The sequence below is a fragment of the Podarcis liolepis genome (genome assembly GCF_965112155.1).
Source record: "Podarcis liolepis genome assembly, chromosome: 2".
Classification (NCBI taxonomy): domain Eukaryota; kingdom Metazoa; phylum Chordata; class Lepidosauria; order Squamata; family Lacertidae; genus Podarcis; species Podarcis liolepis.
In genome coordinates this window covers 51873757-51895521 of record NC_139555.1, presented here as the reverse complement: position 1 = coordinate 51895521, position 21765 = coordinate 51873757, and the positions used below count along the sequence as shown (strand labels likewise).

At 41.2% G+C, this 21765-nt stretch overlaps 1 protein-coding gene across 2 annotated transcripts in view; it reads right to left on the bottom strand.

The window, feature by feature from the left end:
• Positions 1–1365: 1365 nt before the first annotated feature.
• CREBRF (CREB3 regulatory factor) overlaps positions 1366–21765 on the bottom strand; it is a 21507-nt gene continuing 1107 nt past the window's right edge. For both annotated transcript variants that reach the window (XM_083483715.1, XM_083483716.1), the window contains exons 2-9: positions 9366–9555; positions 8613–8738; positions 5918–6995; positions 5292–5486; positions 4864–5053; positions 3545–3618; positions 2890–3012; positions 1366–2073 (exon numbers count right to left, since the gene is read on the bottom strand). In XM_083483715.1, the coding sequence (XP_083339841.1) occupies positions 1958–2073; positions 2890–3012; positions 3545–3618; positions 4864–5053; positions 5292–5486; positions 5918–6995; positions 8613–8738; positions 9366–9479 (2016 nt within the window). In that variant the 5' untranslated portion in view covers positions 9480–9555 and the 3' untranslated portion in view covers positions 1366–1957. The remainder of the gene's footprint in view (positions 2074–2889; positions 3013–3544; positions 3619–4863; positions 5054–5291; positions 5487–5917; positions 6996–8612; positions 8739–9365; positions 9556–21765) is intronic.

Here is a 21765-nt window from a genome sequence, read left to right as displayed (position 1 = left end):
AATTATGCAAATACTTTAGATCAATTTTTGAAAAGGTAGATAGCAATAAGCAGCAGTGCAGACAGAAAGAGCAAAAAAAAAACAGGCTTTGGGGTAGTTCAACTCTACAGTGGGAGCTACATCTTCCTCAATCTTTCTTTTTTTAAAAAGAATGCATTGCCTGCCTATTACAGGAATGTAGCAATTCCCAATGTCCATTTAGATATAAGGAATCGCACTGTAAGGTGCATGTAAGAATTAGAGGGGGGATAATGAGATTTTTGTATTTACTTGGAGCTGCATCTGAATTATTTGGTATCCTTCATAAATAGTGTTATGTAGTCACCTGTCTATCAAACAACTGGGAGGAAAGGCATTCATGAAACCAGATAATGATCCTGTCCTGACATAAACAACTTTCTCATCAAGAGATAAAGCTTTTCATTGGTACTTTAACACTGACTAAAAGCAGACTCTCGTGAGCCAAACTGCACACGCATTTGTATTCCCCCCAATCATAGAAACTACAAGTTAACAATAAGTCACATAGAAGTTTGAAGAAGCTAGTTGAAATATCTGTACAAAAATATAAAATCTATAAATTCTTTTCTTTTTTTTAAGCCTGTGTTGATCCTTGGAAACATCACATGCACAATAATACAACAACTGGAAAAGTGGCAACTAAGGAATTAGATATTTTAGCTCTTTTCTTTACATATATACACATTACAATAAAAATAATTTTATTTTGGTTGTTTGGTGGAAGTATCCTACAAGCTAAATTTTTAATTTCCAAAGTCAAAATCTACTTTACCAATAGCTTACTAAAATCCAAATATATTAAAATTTCTACCATGTGCAGAAAAAAAGGATTTACAGACTTCTAGATGGCCAACTTATCTACTATGAAGCGAACTAGAAGAACAGCAAAATAATAGTTATGTATGAATGCTCCTTCCGTAGACAATTGGACCCAAAGAGAAAAAAATTCACAGTTCAGTAAGATCCCTAACCCTGACCTTTTAAGTTTTTTCTTTTTATACATTCAGTACAGTATCATGTAAGCTGTGCAAAACTTTACTTAAACTGGCAATCTGCCATATCAGTTGCATTTGTCTTTGGTACAAAAATAAACAATCGCATTAATGTGCAAGTATTTGTTTTCTTCCGGCCAAGTACCGAAAATGAGTTTTCTAGAGCCATCTTTTATACAATACATAGACTCTGTGGCATATCTACATTTTCAACATATTCCTATATACATTCAAAAATTTGTAAGAGCTGGAACAAATACATTAAAACCCATGAGACCATCTATACATCTTCTCTCCCACAAGGGTTTCTTACCATTTTATAGTTACACTTCTCCCCACCCACCCTCCCCCTCAATACAAGGCACAAAGAGTATACATTTTCTTACTTGCACAGACATTTAAATACCGTATCAAGCTCAGAAAACTATATTTTTTTATATGGCACACTAGCATTATTGCCAGGTGTGCTATGTACAAGTTATGGTTGCAAAGAAAACTTATTGTTTAGTTTAGAACGAAAGAGCAATTATTCTTGAAAAAAACCTTCTTAATCTGAATTCTAAGTTTTTATTTTTCTTGGAGCATAAACCTGCCATAACGTTTGGCATTTAGCAAGATTTTTACTTGCAAAAAACATGTTTTGCTCCTGCATGTTATATTATCTGGTCCTAGGTAAACTTAATTTAAAAATGAATATGTAGTCACCACATTTATGACAGAAGCAGATTTAAAACTACAAGATTTATGCTCCAAAATGCCAGTAAGCATTTTATACCATGCTTTCACTTATCTTACTACATTGTTATAAAAAGGAAAAAAATGATGGAACTGAAAACTGTGTTTTATAGAACGCTAAATTCACATGCAGACCAGAAATAATTTTACAATGTAGTACATGACACAGGCAGAGCTCTGACCAATGTGAATGGATCAAGTGATGTCTACTAAACTTTTGATGTTGGTATTCGTAGCCCTACAAGGCCTCCTGTAGGATCTCCTTCTGCTGTTTTTTCTAAAACTTGGTTCACAAATTCTGATGTCTGCCCAGATACAGGTGGCCCTGGAAAAATGAATGAAGACATATATTCAGATGCGTGTTTTCTGCCTTCTGCTCATTGTTAATTCAAGATTTGCTAGTGCCTACACATATAAAATAAGGGTGGGGAACCTCAACCCCTTAGGTCTTTCTTGGTCCACCAGGCCCATGAGGCTGTTTTGGGCAGGCCACGCCCGTCTGCGCTACATTTGTATGACATCAGATAATGGCAGAGCTTGGACAAAGCCCCCTTGTGCAACTTCCCAAGTACAACAGCTGTTTCACTGAAACAAAGGAAATAAACTTGCTTTTAGCAGCACTTTGCTGCCTAGATGCTTTGAAGTTCCAGTTTCACAACTTCAGAGCACCAAATCTCCTGATGTCGTTTGTAACATCAGGTGATTGACAGGTGGGGGGGGGCCTCACCGACTTGTCGCATTTGGCCTGTGAGGCAGATCCTGATACATATCTGGTGTGTGCAGCCAAGACAGGTTCTGCTTCCCTGGAAAGGATCTTTGTCAGAATTGGTAACAGGTTTGGAAGTCAAAAATTAGGAAGAAGGGCCAATAATGAAGAAAAAGAGTAAAATGCACAAACCTAAAACCTAAAAAGTTGTTTGGAACAGTATATTCCCTGCCTGAAACATCTGAATGTGGCCTCTGCTGTTGTGATGTTAGGTTGCATTAGTTAAAAGCAAGATCTCAAGTGATTTTAAAAGTCAAGTCAATGGTAGTGTAGTAGGTGAACATAGTCTAAAGTCATGGTATTTGTGTAAGCATTGTTTCCAACATTTAGAAAAACTAATGATTTTTGGTACCATCTCACTAGATATTTACTTACCAAGAGTATCTTTAATAAGTACATCAAGCTTCTGACCCATATTGGCTACTCTGTCATCTTTGGGACTCTGCACTCTGTTCACAATTTCTTGTTTGATAGAGTTGATCACAAACAGCAAGTTATCTGCAAGAAGAGACCAGGCAACAATGTAAGTCTACTGGAAGGCACCCTTTGGGGAAGGAAGAATACACCTCCCTATTTATTCATTTAACATCTGCTATAATGCCCCATTAATTTTCAAGTCCATTTGAAATAACTAATACAAACACAACAATAAAAAGTGACGCTTAACATAGAACAGAGGGGGAAGCCTGAGAAAATAAAAAATGCACTTAAAAGGTATTAATGTAAGCCACAGCTAAACCTCCCTGGGAAAATTACACAAGCAAAGTGCTATGGCTAAAAAGGCCTTGAGTTGCCATGACAAAAAAGTAGCTAATCAATTTACTAATAATAAAAAACAGATGATACTATTTTCTGTGGAGACAATGACCTGTCCGTTATATATTTGGACCATCAGATTTCAAGCCTCATGAGCTGAGGCTGCAAGTAGACCCTTATGGCCTCCTATCTCCAGACAGCATGCTCACACAAAGCAACAAAGGAAGTTATTTCAAGTTTGCTAATTAAGTCTTTTTCTGTTTTAAAGGCTTACCATATTCAGTGTTGAGACCCCACAGTTTCACCTTGTTGGCTTCATACTGGGCTTTCTTTTTAAGTCGGCAAGCTCTGTGATAATGGAAGGCAAAAAAGAAGCTTAGAATATCCATCTAGTTGTCTTAGAGCATACCTGATGTTACTGTACTGGCAGTCATCAATGCTATACAGGTGCCCCTATCCCCACCCCACCTACGTGCACCCCATTCACATGGGTTACCGCTAAATAAATAAATAGCCATTCTCTCACTCAGGCTTGCTGCCCAGAAGTCACCTGGGGCTGCTGCCTGAACGAGAGAAGGCGGCCTCTGATTGACCAGCAGCACAGGGCAGGAGACGCCTTCTCCCTGCCCCCATCCTGACACCAGTTCTCCTGGGCACCTTTATTGGCCATCACCCTCCGTGGCCAGTCGCTGCAACCACATGCACTAGCTCTCCTCAGGAAAACAGGCAGGCAGGCTGGCTTGGGGCAAGCCGGTCAGCAGCCTCCACCTATTTCCATTTCCCACATGCTCTCCCTATTAAAGTGGGGTACTCCCCACTTTACGCAATTTCCCTTATGCGCATGAGGGCATGAAGCATAAGCCGTTGGGGGGGGAGGACACAAATAATAGCTTAGATCTTACAGTGATGCCTCGCAAGACGAAATTAATCCTTTCCGCGAGTCTCTTCGTCTTGCGGTTTTTTCGTCTTGCGAAGCACGGCTATTAGCGGCTTAGTGGCTATTAACGGCTTAGCGGCTTTAAGAAAAAGGAAACAAACTTGCAAGAACTCGCAAGACGTTTCGTCTTGCGAAGCAAGCCCATAGGGAAATTCGTCTTGCGGAAAGACTCAAAAAACGGAAAACTCTTTCGTCTTGCGCGTTTTTCATCTTGCGAGGCATTCGTCTTGCGAGGTACCACTGTATAATCTAATAGTCAAGATACTGAACGATAATTCACAACACTCATTAAGCCTTGACTGATAACACTACCATAGTCTTATGCAGATGTTTATTGCAAAGTATGACAACTTTTAGGCTTAAATAGCATAGCTTAGTGTGAAGCCATTTGTGTAGGCTGGACATATTACACCATCATAATCAGATATGCCTCAAACATACAACAAAAGCAGGAATGGGGAGAGAAAAACAACCACGTGCTTCAGCACAACCTACTTTTTGCAGTACAATACTAGCCTGCAAATGCTTGTCAAAACAGAAGAATCCACTCACCTTGGCATGTAATAATCTTAACTGCTAGTGATATTATTATTATTACTATTATTATTATTATTATTATTATTATTATTATTATTATTATTATTATGCCGCCTTACCTGGAAGCTAGCTTGTTTTTTTCTTTCCTTGATCTTGGTCTAGCTGTTAAAGGAAGTTCGCTGACTGGAGTCAAATCACTGATCACTTTATTCAGCTTTCTCAATTCATTCCCAATCTGTAGCAGTTTTTTAGGGTTAGGTGTCAGATCTTCTACATCTGTCCTCCGTGACTTCTTAACAGCATATTTCCCTATGCAAATATATACAAAAGCAGGTTATCTGATGGTTTGCTAGAATACTGTGAATTACATTCAAATTTTAGAAATAGTTTTTATCCTACAACCTCCCATGGCACTGTTATGAATATTACCCAGTACAATATATAATCAATTATACAACTGGAAGGCAAAAAAAAAATTTATGACAAGCTTCTTGAAAGCTGCATATGCACCTGAAAGCAACAACATTTGTTAAGGGACTGCTCTTACCATGATGTAATCCATTCTTCTGATACATGTTACTTGGTAGTGTATCTCGATTCCATTCTGAAGGCCTTAACATTCTCTCCTGTTGTGATGGTGTTAGTTGCTCACTATATTCCCAGAAGTATCTTCGCTTCCCTCTTTTTCGACAAGATATTGCGGTCATTTCTTTCAAGTCTTCCACAGAATCATTCTCATACCCTAAGAAAGGCATAAAAAGTTGCAGTTCAGCAGTCTCCCCCTTCACCACAGCAATAGGGGCAGAAAAAAGGTTGCCCAAACCTGCATTAAATGGCTCCAAAGCATTCCATTTAAACTCACCCGATGAGACCATCCTAGTTATTTCTAAACAAGATTCTGAAGCTTGAAAAGAGGACTAGGAAGACAACCGTGCAGCATTCTAAACTCTGCATCCTTCTGCCACATTAGTCAAAGGCATACTCAGCCGAAAAACAGATTCTCTACATGGGCATGGGAACTGCCTCTAGAGTTATGACTGAAAAATAATTCACAACTCTTCCACTAACAAAAGTGTTATGTGGGTCATCAGCCTTGCCAACATACCCATTCAAAATCCCCCCCCCCCCAATACCAGCAGCAGACCTAGCTCTAGATTACAAGCTTAAAATTACCTGGTTCAGAGAAAGTATCACTGATGTCATCATCTTTGTCATCCTCGTAATCTTCCTCCTCATCCTCGTTTTCAGAGAGTTCATGCTCACTTCCGAAACCTTCATCGTGATCTTCATCCTCCACCTCTTCCTCTTCTTCCTCCTCCTCCTCCTCCTCCTCTGGATCAGCTTTGCCTGCACCGGCCTGCTCACCCAAACTGTCCGTGACAAAGAGGGAATAGTTGTGTTCTTCCTTCTTCTGTGAAGGATCTGAAACAGAGGTGCTGGCAGAGAGGCTGTTCTCCTCAGCAACTGTTCCTGGAGTTTCTTGAGGTGGAGTGAGGAGCAGAGCCTGAGTCTCTTTAAAAGGCAACACTGGACTGTGACTCTGAAGGGAATCATTCCCTTTCCGCTCTTGTTTCTTTGCTACAGCTCCACAGTAGCAGGTGTTTTCTTTTGCAGCATCAGCGTTCGCCTGGCTCATGGAAGACCTGCTCTGCGGTACTGGATTTATCTTTACTTTTGCCTTTTTAACATAATCTTTGCATTCAACATGCATGTTCACTTTCTCATTATTGTACACGTTGGTCTTCACCATGATTTGTGTGCTTGAATTGGGTTTGCCTCCTTTCAGGGCAGATTCTGATAAAGGTGCCTCAGCCTGGCCCGTCTTGGATGAACAAACGGGGGCTGCTGCTCTGGTTGCAATCTTCTTCGTTGGCAAAGAGGTTAACTGGGTTTGCTTTACACTGAACAGCAATTCTGGGTAGCACAGTGAATCTGAGACAGGCTGAGAGTCCTCACTGTTGAGCTGAGCCAGAGTTGGAGTTTTACTTATCACCTCTTCATCCTGGTACGGGCTTGAAAAGTCATCAAGGCCCAAATAGTCCACCTCTTTTGTTCCCCAGATGTCACAGCTGGTTAGTTTGGTGTACTTTGTCAAATCTTCACAGTAAGTGTCCCACTGCTCCCAATTTGCAGGGAAAGAGGTTTCAGTATCCAGAATGTCTGTAAAGGACTCCAGGTTCTCAAGATCTTTACAGTCCTCTACAGAAAGGAGGTTATCCCTGGAACTCTGCTGGTAATCCATTTCTCTGTCCTACAGTGGCAGATGTAAAAATGTCAGTAAATAATGGTAAATTACGTTTCTCTCTGGATTCACCCTCAAGCCACACCACAAAAAGCACTAGTTTGCTGGTGACATGCACCATACATACCTACAAAAGCTATTCATACCTCAAGGGACAATAGTTGCTATCCTAAAACATACTTACCAGGAAGTAAGGCTCACTGAACACAGTGGGAATTTCAAGAAAACATGCATAGGATTGTGCTGTCTGTCTGTCTGTCAGCTTTGAATCAAAGGGTTTTAAGAGGTCAGCAGTTCCCATGCCCAGTTCAATGAAAAGCCCATCAATTATAATTGCCTAGAAATAAGTGACTCATCTAGTTTAAGAGCGGAGTTAGTTGTCAGTGACACTGCTAAAATTAGGACAAGAGAGAAAGGGATCACTGATCTCACATTTCTAAAGCACAAAGCTGTATCATCTAGTCTGAAGAATTTTACTTAAGTGCATGAATAAAATACAAAATATCTTATTTGCTTTCTAACCACCTTCATTTGTATTTAACTAATAGTCTTTGACAAGTTCTGTTTAGAAATATTGAAGGAATCAAGCACAATTAGCTTAAGGAAAAGATTTGAGCAGAGGCAGTTTCCAGATACTTGTAAGTGCACTTACACTATGGACTCCCTGCCTATTGATAACAGGCAGGCACCTTCACTGTACCCTGTTTAGGCAAGTTTACCCAGATACCTAGCACACTGATGTGTGTTTTAATCTGCTTTTAGTTCATTGCCGATTTTAATTTTTTGAATGTTTTAAATTCTTGTTTTTACTGATAATACTATCCTGCAACCATGTGTTTGGCCTTACGTAAGTGTAAATAGTACTAATAAAGCTCAAATGGCAATAGTTTTAACTACTGAGTGTGGACTTTGGTTAAAGGCAAAGAAAAGCAGCCTGAATGGGAAAAAAACCAGATTGGCAACAAGTTGCCAAGGGAGCTTGTGGCATTTTCTCACTTGGGGGATTTTTTCAGGAAGAAGAAGAAGAAGAGGAAGAAGAAATTATTTATACCCCGCCCTCCCCAGCCAGGACCGGGCTCAGGGAGGCTAACATCAAAGTATGATACATCAAAAACATAAATCAAACAATCGATACAAATACAGCTTAAAATCAATTTTGGAGCAGAATAAACTCAGATGGCAACCCACAGATTATAACTATAGGAGATGGGAACGCTGAGTCCTCACCAGGCCCAACAAGAGATTCTACACGGGGCAGGACCAAGCGCTGGTTGTCTTCCAGCACTTTCTCTATTTCCCTCACTTTTAAAACGTCTTTTCTAACATCCAACCACTTCTGACTCCTCTTGGATGTAGCGATGTCAGCAATGCCTTGAAGTACGCTCAAGCACAGTTCCTTTTTTTACTTCTTTCTTGGCCAGCTTTGTCAGCCTTTCATTGGCAAGAAGCCACTGTTGCTGGGCTCAGGAACTGAGGATTCCTCAATTAGTGATTAAATTTAATAGAGAAGCAAAGCACAGCAAACTGGCCTTCAGTGCACAGGTTGCTGCAAGGCACACCCCCTTCTCGTTTGAGAGAGGCTAAGCTGTGCTTTATGCAGTTCAGAGAAAAATACAAGCAACTTACCACTTCATACATGAAATCTGGATCAGAACTGTTAGCCAACAGATCTGTGCTCATCAGAGTCTGTTCTGAAAACATGTGGTTTCGAAAGGCATCCCCAAAAGGAGGGTCCATTCCACTCACACTAGGCTGCAACAGAATGTTAATAATTTGTAACACAAACAACCAGTTTGTAACAAAGAAACATTAAATCCTACTGGGCGATTGCTAGCATTTTCCTTTAATGTGGTACATATTCCATCTCTTCTTTAAATGGTAGCACCTTATTACAACAGTCACACAGGAGCCACAGCTTGGGTTTAGCCAGTTTTAAAACATGTTCTGCATATTTGCTAAGCTAAACAAAAGAAAACTGGCTGGTGAACTATCCCTTTTCTCACTGCCAAGGAAGGCCAATGCCTATGTTTCCCATACCTCTGTTCCCATTTGGCATCCTGAATCAGATAATTGCTACATGCTAGATTCACATGTCATGGAAAAGCACAAGCAAGAAGTTCCTAAAGCACTCAACATTGGCTGTATCCAGTGGTGGCAAGGCTCCATCAGCGGAACAAGGAGGCAGGAATTTCCAGCAATTCTCTTTCCTCTTGCTGTTCTCTCCCCCCCCCCCCATCAACTCTCTGAAATAGAAATTTGTTTCCTTCGCTATTCTGCTGAGATAAGCTCTACTGCCACCTCAAAACACATAAAGTCAAAACCTAAGAAAAAATTATTGACTTCTTATATCAGGTAAGCAAATATAATACTGGGTATTACCTGAGGCATTTCCAGGCCCAGATCCCCTAAGCCTAAGTCCAAACTTGTTGTTTTCTTTGCTTGCAAATTCCGTTCCAGCTTTTCTTCAGGGTCAATAGGCAACATATAACTCATGCAATGGAGATTCACAGATTTATTTTCCTAGAAAAAGCTTTGCGTCGACTACATGGAACTTTTCTCTGGGGACTTTCTGCATGAAATAAAACCAAAACCAAATATTCAGTTTGCATTGAAATGAAGATTGCTCGGTAATTTCTGAACAAAGAAAGTTTCCACAACCTAATACCCATGAATCCTAATGTCAGAAGTGAGCAAGTACACCAATTTCAGTTTGAACACTGTTTGTGAGATTTTTTACATAGCATGATCTGAGTCCATGATTTTATGAAGTCCAAGAGGACAAGTCCCTGCCTTGAGGAGCTTGGGGAGGGACCTGCTCTCTTGGACTTCATAATTTCATCACAGGGGAGAAAGTAGATAAAACAGAAAAGGAAGATGTATTCAGAGCAATGAGAGAAGTGAATGATTTTGGCAGCAGAGCAAGGGCTAGAGCTGAGGGGACCACCAGAGAGGAGAGGGCATGAAAATCAGGAGTACTTGTTGAAGAGACACAGTGCAATGACTATATTTATGAAATGTTGAAATGGAGAATGACATGATTTGACAATGGACTGAATATGTGGACATATGAGGCAGTGGTGAGGGGGTTCCTGAGAATGATCTTAATAGCTGGCGTTCCATTAAGCATCCATGTTTCAAGCTTTTCGGAACTTTAAAGGTCAGTACTAGCACTGAGAATTGTGTTTGGAAACAAATCAGGTGGCAGTGCTGCTGTTTTAAGACCGGCCAGAAAGGTTCTATTCACTTAGTCACGTTCTGTAATCTAGTTGATGTATTCTGAACCAACTGCAGTTTCCAAACAGTATTGAAAAGCAGCTCTATGTAGAACGCATTGCAGTAATCCAAACAGGATGTTACCGGGACATGGTTAACTGAGACTAGGCTTTTCAGAGAGCTACAAGCCTTATTTTAATATTACAAGGCATATTCTAGCATAGCATCTGTTTGTGCTCCCCCCCCACAAGATTTTAATATGTAATATTATTTTATAATGTGTGTTTATAAGACTGCTGTTATAGCTGGAAAAATTGTAGGTTAACTTGTTTTAACCTCTCGTATTATTGGAATGGTTAAGGTATATTTTCTACTGCATGTAAACTAGTTTTTAATATTCAGTGGTAGTTAAATTCTATTATTATTATTTTTTTAATTGCCAGTGTGCCAGAAGAAGGATATTAAAATGTTCATATAAATCCCAAAGTGTCCACTCACAGGAGACACTGATCAGGGTGGCTCTGCATGATCGACTACTCAGGATTTCTCTTCTTCCAAGCAGCCTCTGCTGGCGACTATGTATTTTGCCCTACTCTGTATCAGGTGTGACCGAATTATCTCATAACTCCTGATACAGAAAGGCAGCAGACTGCCCTCAGAGGTGGAACACCTAGAACAGTAACTCATACAGAACCATGAGGTAAGAATGGATAGTTTTTATTCTAACACCTTTTAAAGCCAAAAGCTTTTCATATGAGGGTGAAGCATGCCTCAAAATTCAATTAAAAGGAAAGGAGACATGACTCAGGTATAGTAAGTGGTGTCCTAAGATGCATATGGAAGATAACTGACCAGCTTTGTGCTGCAGCAGGAATAATTGTCATTAATATGAGCTCAGTAAAACACTCAAAAAGCCACAATGCACCATAATCATGCCTGAACAAGGCAGAGTCCCAATAATGTCTTGCTTCCAATAAATCTACTTTTGGATTACCCATTTAAAGTTGAATAATAATACTTGTCGTAGAATTTCTAGCTACTCCAGCTTCCCTGCCACCCCTGAAACCTGATGTTTAAGCTTTTTGGCAGATCGCCTCAAGGCACCAACTGTGCAACCCTTCAGCATACCACAAACAGCAAGATTATGCAAAGGAACATCTATGGAATAACCCACTCAGCACCATGGCGCTTCACAATGGGTTGCTGTAATGAATTTGCTTGTTAGTTCAGAAGCAAAAGTCCCCAATTAAAATCAATTCACTGAAAAAAGTCCTCAAAGTTTCTTCTTTTTTATCCAGAAAGCTGGAGGTAAAGCAAATGACTGCCATAAAACAACAAAAATCTTCTTCTGCTTGTTTAAGGATTGTATGTTCATAAATTAAAATTGGCATACCTATCATTCCAATATCCTGCCTCCATTCTACATGCCTCATTATGCCTCTTTTCCTGAAAAAGCTAAATTTAGTACAGTATAAGAGATGCTGCAGATCAGCTTGAAAGCTCGTGAACACAGTACAGTGGTACCTCGGGTTAAGAACTTAATTCGTTCTGGAGGTCCGTTCTTAACCTGAGGTACCACTTTAGCTAATGGGGCCATCCGCTGCCGCTGTGCAATTTCTGTTCTCAACCTGAAGCAAAGTTCTTAACCCGAGGTACTATTTCTGGATTAGCGAAGTCTGTAACCTGAAGTGTCTGTAACCCGAGGTACCACTGTACAAGAATTAAGTTTGGGTTCAAACTGGACTATGAGTCACACAGCAGCAGGCAGGCAAACAGAGTTGCACAAGACAGGCCTGGTTCTGACCACCACTTAAACTAGTTCCTTTAGTTGCAAAGTGGAGAACATTAGAAGAATGCTTTATCTGCATTTACTGGTTAAGAAAATAAAAGTCATGTATCTCTTACACCCAATTTATGTGAAAGAAAACTCCCCTGAAGCATTTTAATCCATGTGCCACCAGTATGATCATAGATCACAAGACTATAAAACAAACAAGAGCTCTAAAACTTGAAGCTATCTCCTCACACACAGCTTTAATTTTACAAACCTGCAGTCATTTCAAAAGCTTCTCTGGATCAATTAACTTCCACTGTACAATTTAAATACTGCCTAAGGATCACAACTTGAGAGCACTGAGCACTCTATGCAATACTTTGAAACATAAGGAACAGGATTAAAGGAATGACTTCTAATGTGATACCTGGTGATTTATAATCTAGAACCACAAGAGCAGAACTGTTTTACTGATATTTTAGAGAATCTTCTTCAATTTAAGCTTCTGCTAACGGCAAAGCTCCACACTTTATGCAACAATCAAATTTGCCACCCGGCCACTGGGCTCATCACCTCCTGGCAAATAGAAGGGGAAGAAATGGAGGCAGTGAGAGATTTTACTTTCTTGGGCTCCCTGATCACTGCAGATGGTGACAGCAGTCACAAAATTAAAAGACGCCTGCTTCTTGGGAGAAAAGCGATGACAAACCTAGACAGCATCTTAAAAAGCAGAGACATCACCTTGCCGACAAAGGTCCGTATAGTTAAAGCTATGGTTTTCCCAGTAGTGATGTATAGAAGTGAGAGCTGGACCATAAAGAAGGTTGATCGCTGAAGAATTGATGCTTTTGAATTATGGTGTTGGAGGAGACTCTTGAGAGTCCCATGGACTGCAAGAAGATCAAACCTATCCATTCTTAAGGAAATCAGGCCTGAGTGCTCACTGGAAGGACAGATCGTGAAGCTGAGGCTCCAATACTTTGGCCACCTCACAAGAAGACTCCCTGGAAAAGACCCTGATGCTGGGAAAGATTGAGGGCACAAGGAGAAGGGGACGACAGAGGACGAGATGGTTGGACAGTGTTCTCGAAGCTACCAGCATGAGTTTGATCAAACTGCGGGAGGGAGTGGAAGACAGGAGTGCCTGGCGTGCTCTGGTCCATGGGGTCACGAAGAGTCGGACACGACTAAACAACAACAAAATAGTCAGCACTGGTTTTGAACCTGTGGATCAGGGGTTAGGGCCATCAGGTTGAAGGGCCAAATGCGCCCCTCCACCCCTCACTGTCTGGTCATTCTCTCCAGGCCACACCCCTCATTAGCTCTACTTCATACCTTCCTTGAAGCTTTTGCCTGGCTGGATTGTGTCCTTGAATTCTTATAATGTCTCTTGCTTCTCTGAGTGGATACAGAGAGGTATGTGAGTTTATGTAGATGCTAACCTATGGTATGAAAGTAAAATTTGCATCTAACGCTCTCACTGCGTTTGTCTCTGGCCCTGCCTACCACTGGCACATGGCCTCTGGAAGGTTGCCTAGAAGGGAATACAGCTCTTGGGTTGAAAACAATTCCCCATCCCTGCCATCTAACTTACCTGTAGCAAACATGTGCAATGGAAGCGACAAGTGTGTATTCTGAAAACACCCAGGTGCAACTCAGTCAAGCCATGGTATTCTCAACCTTCATGCAAAGTATGAGGCCACCTTTGGAAGCCATAAGCATTTCAGTTACAAAAGGGAAGAGACTTATTGGCTTATCACATCTAGCAGTTGTACCTAGAATACAGATTCTGTCCTTATTACTCTTCTGACTTGTCAATGAGTTCTAAACTTTTTCCTGCCCAAAACACTTTAACGTGGACAATTCTGTCAAAGAAATTTGTGCAAAACATGAAACTAGTTTTTTTCAAAAAAGTTTTAGCATTATTTTCAGCACCTGGTTTTAGAGATTTTGGAGGACCAAAATGCTAGTTAACAACACGAGGTATACATGCCCATATTTTCCCAATATTTTCCTTCTCATAAGATACCATCAGGGCTAAATTAGATATGTTAAATGTTTGAAAGCAATTAACTTGCACACTTTGGGTTATGTAAATAGCAGTCATAGCAAAGCCTGAGTAGCCAAAGGCATCATGGGGGAGGGGAGAGTTTCACACTTTCCCCCTGCCAGGTCTGACAAAAATCACATATCTGATGCTATTGTTCACATTTCTAGAGAAGCTTCAACTTGGAGATAAAAAATGTGCACATTAATTGCATTCACACAATTAACACTATGTCTAGTTCAACCCTCAAAGAAGTCCCAAACAATGACAAATTGTATCCAGATGTTTTACTCTTAGAAAACTTGCTTTTTATTCTTCTTGATGATGTAGGGGACCATGAGGATTATTTTCCTCAAAATTACAATCTTTCTGGAAGCAAGTTCCCTTCTCTCTCGTTTGTATCTGTGAGTTCTTGCTCCTACCATTTTTTTTACTGTCTTACAGAAGGTGGCCTTTCAAGCAGAGAGTGGTATTTATAGAAAGATCTTTTTTTCTGTCTGCTGCCTGGTGTACAGAACACTTTAGAGTCAAGACTTGAAATGCACAAAAGAATCATCTGCTCTATTAATAGCTTTCAAAAACAACTTTAGCATTCAAGACCGTGGTGCCAGATTACGAAAACTGTTTCATGCTATGAATGTGTCCTTATGAAAGAATTCATGTCCAGTAGCTAACTGGTTACGCAGTGATACTTTGCTTCCGCACATTACATAAGCGTGTTGGCAAATACTAGTCCATATCACTGCCAGCTAGCTTGTCAGTCTATTTTAAGACAGAGTTACCTATCCCCAATCCTGTAGCCAACAGTCAAAATTTCATCTTTGTGGCCACTGTGAAGGGAGGTCTTCTGCGTTCATTACAAAGTTTTCTTCCCCTCAGTACTGTGAACAAACTCTCAAAGGTAAATTGATTATGGAGTTATAATTCTGTAGAAGACATGCCATATTGCACTGAACCCTAAACTATGAATTCAATGCTGTCCATTTTGAGGATGGCCATATGCCAAGCAGAGTCATTTTGTGGTAGTGCCCATGGTGCAACCTTAAAATTTCAGAAATGCTCATGGGTCCCAGAAGGTTGAGGACCCCTCTTAGGGCCTACATATTTTATTTATACATGTCCGGGCAGGGGGTGGTGGTAAGGGATGATGTATTAAAACTACTTTCAGTAATGAGCCATTAACTCCCCACCAGTATTTACAAGAGTTAAAAAGAAATACCGTATTTTTCGCTCTATAAGACGCACCAGACCACAAGACGCAACTAGTTTTTGGAGAAGGAAAACAAGAAAAAAAATATTCTGAATCTCAGAAGCCAGAACAGCAAGAGGGATCGCTGCACAGTGAAAGCAGCAATCCCTCTTGCTCTTCTGGCTTCTGGGATAGCTGCGCAGCCTGCATTCGCCCCATAAGACGCGCACACATTTCCCCTTACTTTTTAGGAAGGAAAAAGTGAGTCTTATAGAGCAAAAAATACGGTACTTCCCTCAGAAACGTCATTTCCTGAACACACCAAATTTGCTCAGGTGCAGTAAAAAAACACCACTATATATTGCTTTGAACGTTAAATGTACTTTAGAAATGAACTATGGAAACAGGTGAATTTGATTTTCATTTTATCATGGCTATGAATGAAAACACTTTCTCTTTCTCCTAAAAACTTGAAATCCAAACAGAACAGAAAGTGAAATAACAAACAAACAAAAAAAAACCCCTGGAGGTCAATCTAGTACAAACTTTTAGTAGGGGAATAGTTTAGAGGCAAGGATTGGGAAATCTTCAATGATCAAATTATTTTCAATTTGTGCTCTAATTCTGAAGCTAACAATCAGTAGGGTGATTTTTTAATCTTGCATTTTTAGCTGTCTGCTGTTGGTACTGCCTCTATTCTGGCTTGATCATGAGGTAACTAGGAAATTTAGCATCCAGCAATTTGAGGAGGGAAGGTGGAGGATGCCTCCATTCCAGTTAATGCAGGTAAGGGGAGAATACTGGAATTACAGGAGTGACAGGAATTGCTGGTGCCAGTGAAAAGGTCAGCTAAACATTTGCCTAGCCCTTCTTCTAAGTCCTTTTCCCAGCCATGGCTCAAGATGCCTTGCTAACTTGTTCTTGGACTCATAAGGTATTGCTGCTTAATAATTAAGAAAATTTGATTTGATTATGGATGATGAAGCTATCCTGAGTTGTATCACCAAGACATGGATCGATAAGCTGAGAGCAGATCCCTCTCAGTTGTGTACATCTGAGCAGTCTGTGCAGAACTACCACAGATTGGGCATTGCCATGGGCTATAAAGATCCCATCTGCCTCTGCATGCTTCTGAATGGATTCCAGTTCTGAGCATTTGTACCTGGTGTTCATAATTCCAATAGTGCTCCAACAACTCGGTCTAACAGTCTCCTTGTCTAAACTTAGGTGGTCTTAGATTGGTGCTCAGAACTCCCCTGCACATGGACCTCGATGTGCTGAGGCTGCTATGACAATCATGGGGGCTGTACAGATCAAATATTTTACTTGGGTTTTCTCATTTGGTCTAGGAGGGTGGTTTAATTTGATTTCCTAGTCAAAGCCACTACTTCCTGTAGAGGTTCAGGCTGATAACAGCCATCCCTCTCTGAAGGGTGGTGTACCAATGTGAACAGCCTGACCCTGAAGATCACTCAAGAAACCTCCTGAGGTGGTTTTCATTGGCAAAGCTGGTTCCACACAGAGATGAGTCTGGGACTGGACATGGTTGCTCCTAAACATCCTCTTCTACTAGTCACAGCTCAATGATTTTTCAGTGAGCTGGAAGTAATGAAACGAAAGGATGATGAAACTGAGAAAAGGATAGGGACATAGATGGTGGAAAACTCAAGGAGTTTGATGACATATGGCTAAAACACACAACCAAGCCTACTCTGTGAGAGATGGTAGTGAAGAAACAATGCTTCAGCCATTATTGCACCTGTCCAGTGACATTCAATAGAACTTTCCTGACTAATTTAGGATCCACTGCAATCTGGCCACCAGGAAGACATTAAGGAACCATCAAAAGCCACCTATGACATGCTTAATAAGCACTTAAAGCATGGGTGTATAATCTGTGCTCCTCCAGATGTTGTTGGACTACAAATCACATCAGCCACAGCCAGCACAGCCAGTGGTCAAGGAGGACATGCTGTAGTTCAACAACATCTGGAGGGCCTCAGGTTAGCCACCTTTTAAACGATAAAATTACTTGTAATCACTGTGACTTATGTCTCTGTTAACACAGTTATGTGCCCAGGTGCTGAGTAAAGAGTGACTTGCCATATGTGACAGGAGTTGCCCTGTCCTTCTGGCCACTGCTCCTGGATGAGATTTTTTTAAAGATACTGACTGCTATGCCATTTAATATTCAGAATTTCTATGTGGTGCACATAAAATGTTTTAAAGGCCTTACAAAGAATAAAAACAATTAAAATTTATCACAGAAACAGAATTTGGGGGAAGAGTACTTCCAGAAGGCATGTCAACCAGTCAGCCAGCTGCTGCTTTTCTAGACAGCCAGAATCTGCTTAGACACAACAATATAACTGTGCTATAGGAACTGTGACTTTAAAATTTGTGCTTGCTTTCCCATCCTCCCACTTATTATTTTTTTCTCATGTGTCATCTCTTTTTAAATTGTGACTCTGAGGGCAGGAGCCAATTCACTACTGATTTTTGCAAGCTGCTCCGAGAGCCTTTTTGGCTAAATTGTGGGGTATAACTATCTTAAATAAGTAAATAATTGTTCCTCCATTGCCCCTCACTGCTCAGGGCCCAAGAGCTAATGAGCGCCTCTTCATGATAAGTGGCAATCATGAGGATGCTCCTGAAAAACAAAAATACTAAATACTAAATTCTTTACAGTATTAGGAAAAAATCTCTTTAAGGAACAGAAGATGTTTTCTTCTTGAATGATGCACTTAAAGTTCTCATCAAACCACTAAAAAGTGCTAAAGAACAATGGCATAAGTTGGTTTTCCAGTGCACTGGTTGTCTCCAGTTGCCTCAAACATGACTGAGATTCTATTCCCAAGCAAGGAATATGATACCTTGCTATGGCAGGCATAAAAGCTGCCAAAGAAAGAAAGGGATTATTTTGTAAATTGAAATAATGCAGAACTGCAATTCATATAGAGAAATCCCTCCTCACTACAACCCCACTATGCACTGCTAACAAGTACTGTAACAGGTAAGCAGAATTGCCTGCACTTACAGCGTCACCCAGCTTCTTTTCAGTGTTGGCATATGATTATGGTATTTAAAGAGTACCTCCTGCTCCCAGTGTTACACGTAATGAAAGCACCTCACTTCCATACAACTAGGACAATGTACCAGGAGGTGTACAGACTACATTCTGCACCCTGTAATTAGACAAAGAAGCAAAAGGTTTGGGAGTCTTTTGATTCTTCCATAATACAGTACTTAATATTCTCCGATCGAGCCCTTAAAAAGTTTTAACTTGACATTACAGTGGTACCTCAGTTCAAGAACAGTCCTGTTTACGAACGATTCGGTTTACGAACTCCGCAAAACCGGAAGTAGTGTCTTGGTTTGCAAACTTTACCTCGGTCTAAGAATGGAATCCGAACGGTGGAAGGGCACCGGCAGTGGCAGGCCTCATTAGGGAAAGCGTGCCTCCGTTTAAGAATGGTTTCAGTTTAAGAATGGACTTCCGGAACAGATTAAGTTCATAAACCAAGGTACCACTGTACTTGTATTGCTTTTGCAAGTGAGCAAGCCTGCAATACAGGTTAGCATTCTAATTTTACAGAAAGAAAACCAAACAAAAATAAAGAGCACATGGCATACTACTGTGCTCCACCAATACTCAATTACAAATGTTAAGCTTAAAAACAAGTAAAGAAAGGAACCTAGAATTGAGGGAATCCACAGTACGAAGCAAATCTGCAACACAGAACAGCAGAACCTGCCTTATATGGAATCAAACAACTGGTCTATCTAGCTTGCATTGTCAATACCAACCAGCAGCTGTTCTCCAGGGTTTCATAAAATAGACATAGGAACATAGGAAGACCACTAGTCCATCTTACAATGGCTGTAGGTCTCCAGGGCTTCAGGCAGAAGTGTTTCCCAGCCCTACATAAAGATGCTGAAGACTGAAGCTACATAAAGATGCTGAAGACTGAAGACTGTGGAGATGCTCTACCACCAAGCTACAGCTCTTTGTCAAACTCTTGTTTGTTTAGGAACTGCTGCATCACATGCAACAATGACTGTATATGTGGCAAAGAGTAAGGTACCAGAGCCAAAGCAGCAGCTTTAATCTCAAGCAGCAACTCCTTGGACTCAGCCATAGTAAATTCCACACAAGTTACTGGCTGGACATACTTCATTTGGAAGTATTGCACCATATGCAGGATAGGAAGTCTGAGAGATAAATGGGACAAAAAGGAATCTTACAAGAAGCTTGCACAAAAAATTGAGGTTGCTTCAGTGACCTCTGCAGAGATAATGCCGTCTGTCCAGTATTGGTTGCAGAAGAGAAGGTAGCCCTTCTACATCATCACAAAATACAGGCATTTAAAATAAAAACACATTAACCTCTCTGGTTTATATCTTAAGACAGTGGTTTCCATACCCCTTCTCATCACTTGAAAATTCCTGAGGGTCTTGGCAGACCACTTTATGATTTTTCTGCCTGTGGTACCAGCTGCAATACACTGTGCTAGATGCTGTATAATTTTTAATTGCATTTTTATTGGGGTTTTTTGTTTATTATATTCTTTTCTTATATTGCACCTTATTGTATTACATTCTGAGTTCAAATTGCAATAAAATAAAATACAATATCATAAAAATACAATTAAAAATCAATGCAAATATTTAATGCAGACATACTACGAACCACCTGAATGAAGCTCACCGACCACTGGTGGGCCACAGACCAGTTTAGGAACTCCTGCTTTGAAGGCATTGATCCTGAACAGCAATATAGAAGCCACTTAAATAAATAAAATCACTGAACTATAGCAAGACATATATACCTTGTCTCTTTAACTGTATTCATTTTCTTCCATCCCTGGACTTGGTTATGTGTCTCAATAATGATTTATAATGGTGCGCATTTTTCCTGCATGGTGTTTCTTTTTAAAGCAACGAAATTGTATTTAGCTTTATAAGGGCTTGCTGCAGGTATAGACATTCCTTTGCTTCTGCAAGGACATAAATATACCGCGAACGGTTTTAGTATTCACACGAGTTCCAAATATTAAATAATAATAGAACAAAATACATGGAGCATGATTATTGCAACTCGTGTGAATACTAAAACCGTTCACGTGAAAAGGAACTGCCCCCTTTTCCAGAGAGAAAGGTGACGGGTAGATAGGAAACCGCCCCAATAATGGAAATGTGCTTCTCTAAAAACTCATGGCAACTGTGACCTGACTCGCGCCTGCTTTTTGCTGCATGCCCACATGCCTGCCCCAACATACTTTGGCGGCGGCACAACAGAGTTGGCATGGCTTTTTTTCACTGCAGGAAAAGGAGCATTAAATCCAAGTCGTCCCTCCAGCCTACAGAAACTTGCTCTACCCAGGGCTCGCCTGCTCTACGGGGTGGGGAGGGGGCCTTCAGTAACCTCTTAAACTCCTGCCCCTTTTTATTTTATCTCCCGATGCCACAGCCCCACTCGGCTAGGCTGACCCACTAACACACCTCCCATCCAACATGGCCGCCCCACCAAACGCACCGAAACACAGCCGATCGAGTTGTCACTTGGCCCCACCCCCTCCCTAGTCGCATTGGCCCGCCTAATTCCAAACCCCGCTGCCATTGGGCTGGGTCCCCGTCAGTCTCTCTGCCCAGTGGCCTCCCCCAAGCTAGCATGAGGCGACATGTAAACAATTCACTTTCTGGATGTTCCGAAGCAAGCGGGACTCCGCCGGCCCACGCCCTCCGTCCTCCCCAAGCCAAGGGCGGGGAAGGGATCCGGGGGGAGGAGGGGAAGGAACCCCCCCCCAAGCACCTGACCCGCGAGGGCAGCGACATTCTTTAGCCACAAGATCACTTACGAAAGTCATAAGGAGTGGGTGGAAGAGAAGGCAGCTGTGACCTGCCTTTGGGGTTGGGGCGGGAAAGAGGAGTAGTGGAGAGCAGGAACGAGAGGGGGATCCGAACAGACTGCATGTCCCCCTGAATGAAAGGGGTGCCGGCAAGCCTCCGCCCCCCTCCCCTTGTGGGGCCAAACTCAGTTGTCTCTTTCCCAAAGTCCTATCATTGCAACGAAACTGAGGATTTCTCTCGCACCTCACAGAGACGCAGAGTATCACGAGACTGAACTGACCGATTTTCATCCTTTTCTGCCAACGCCTCTTTTGCATAAGACAACAAATACAACATTTTTTCTTGGACTCCGCACCGTTTACTTGGTTTCCACGTTCTACTCTCTTGGCTGGACCGTGGCAAAGACAAGAGGACTCAGGCAATGTCCCGAGAGGTTTCACTTCCCCACCCCTCATGCAGTCTAAGCAGGCAATAAAATGGGAACACGTGTAGCCTTTAGGTGTAACACGATTTGAAGCAGAAGGATTCTGGAAGTTTTTGTCTCCTAATCTTGACGGCTATTTAGTAATAGTTCATCATTAACGATTTTTCCTTCGTTCATTTTGCAACAACGACTTCTGGCAAAACATTCATCCTTAAAGGATTCAGCTTTTCTGGGAGACGAAAGATCTGAACGACACAACTGCACAACTCAAGATCTTAGCTC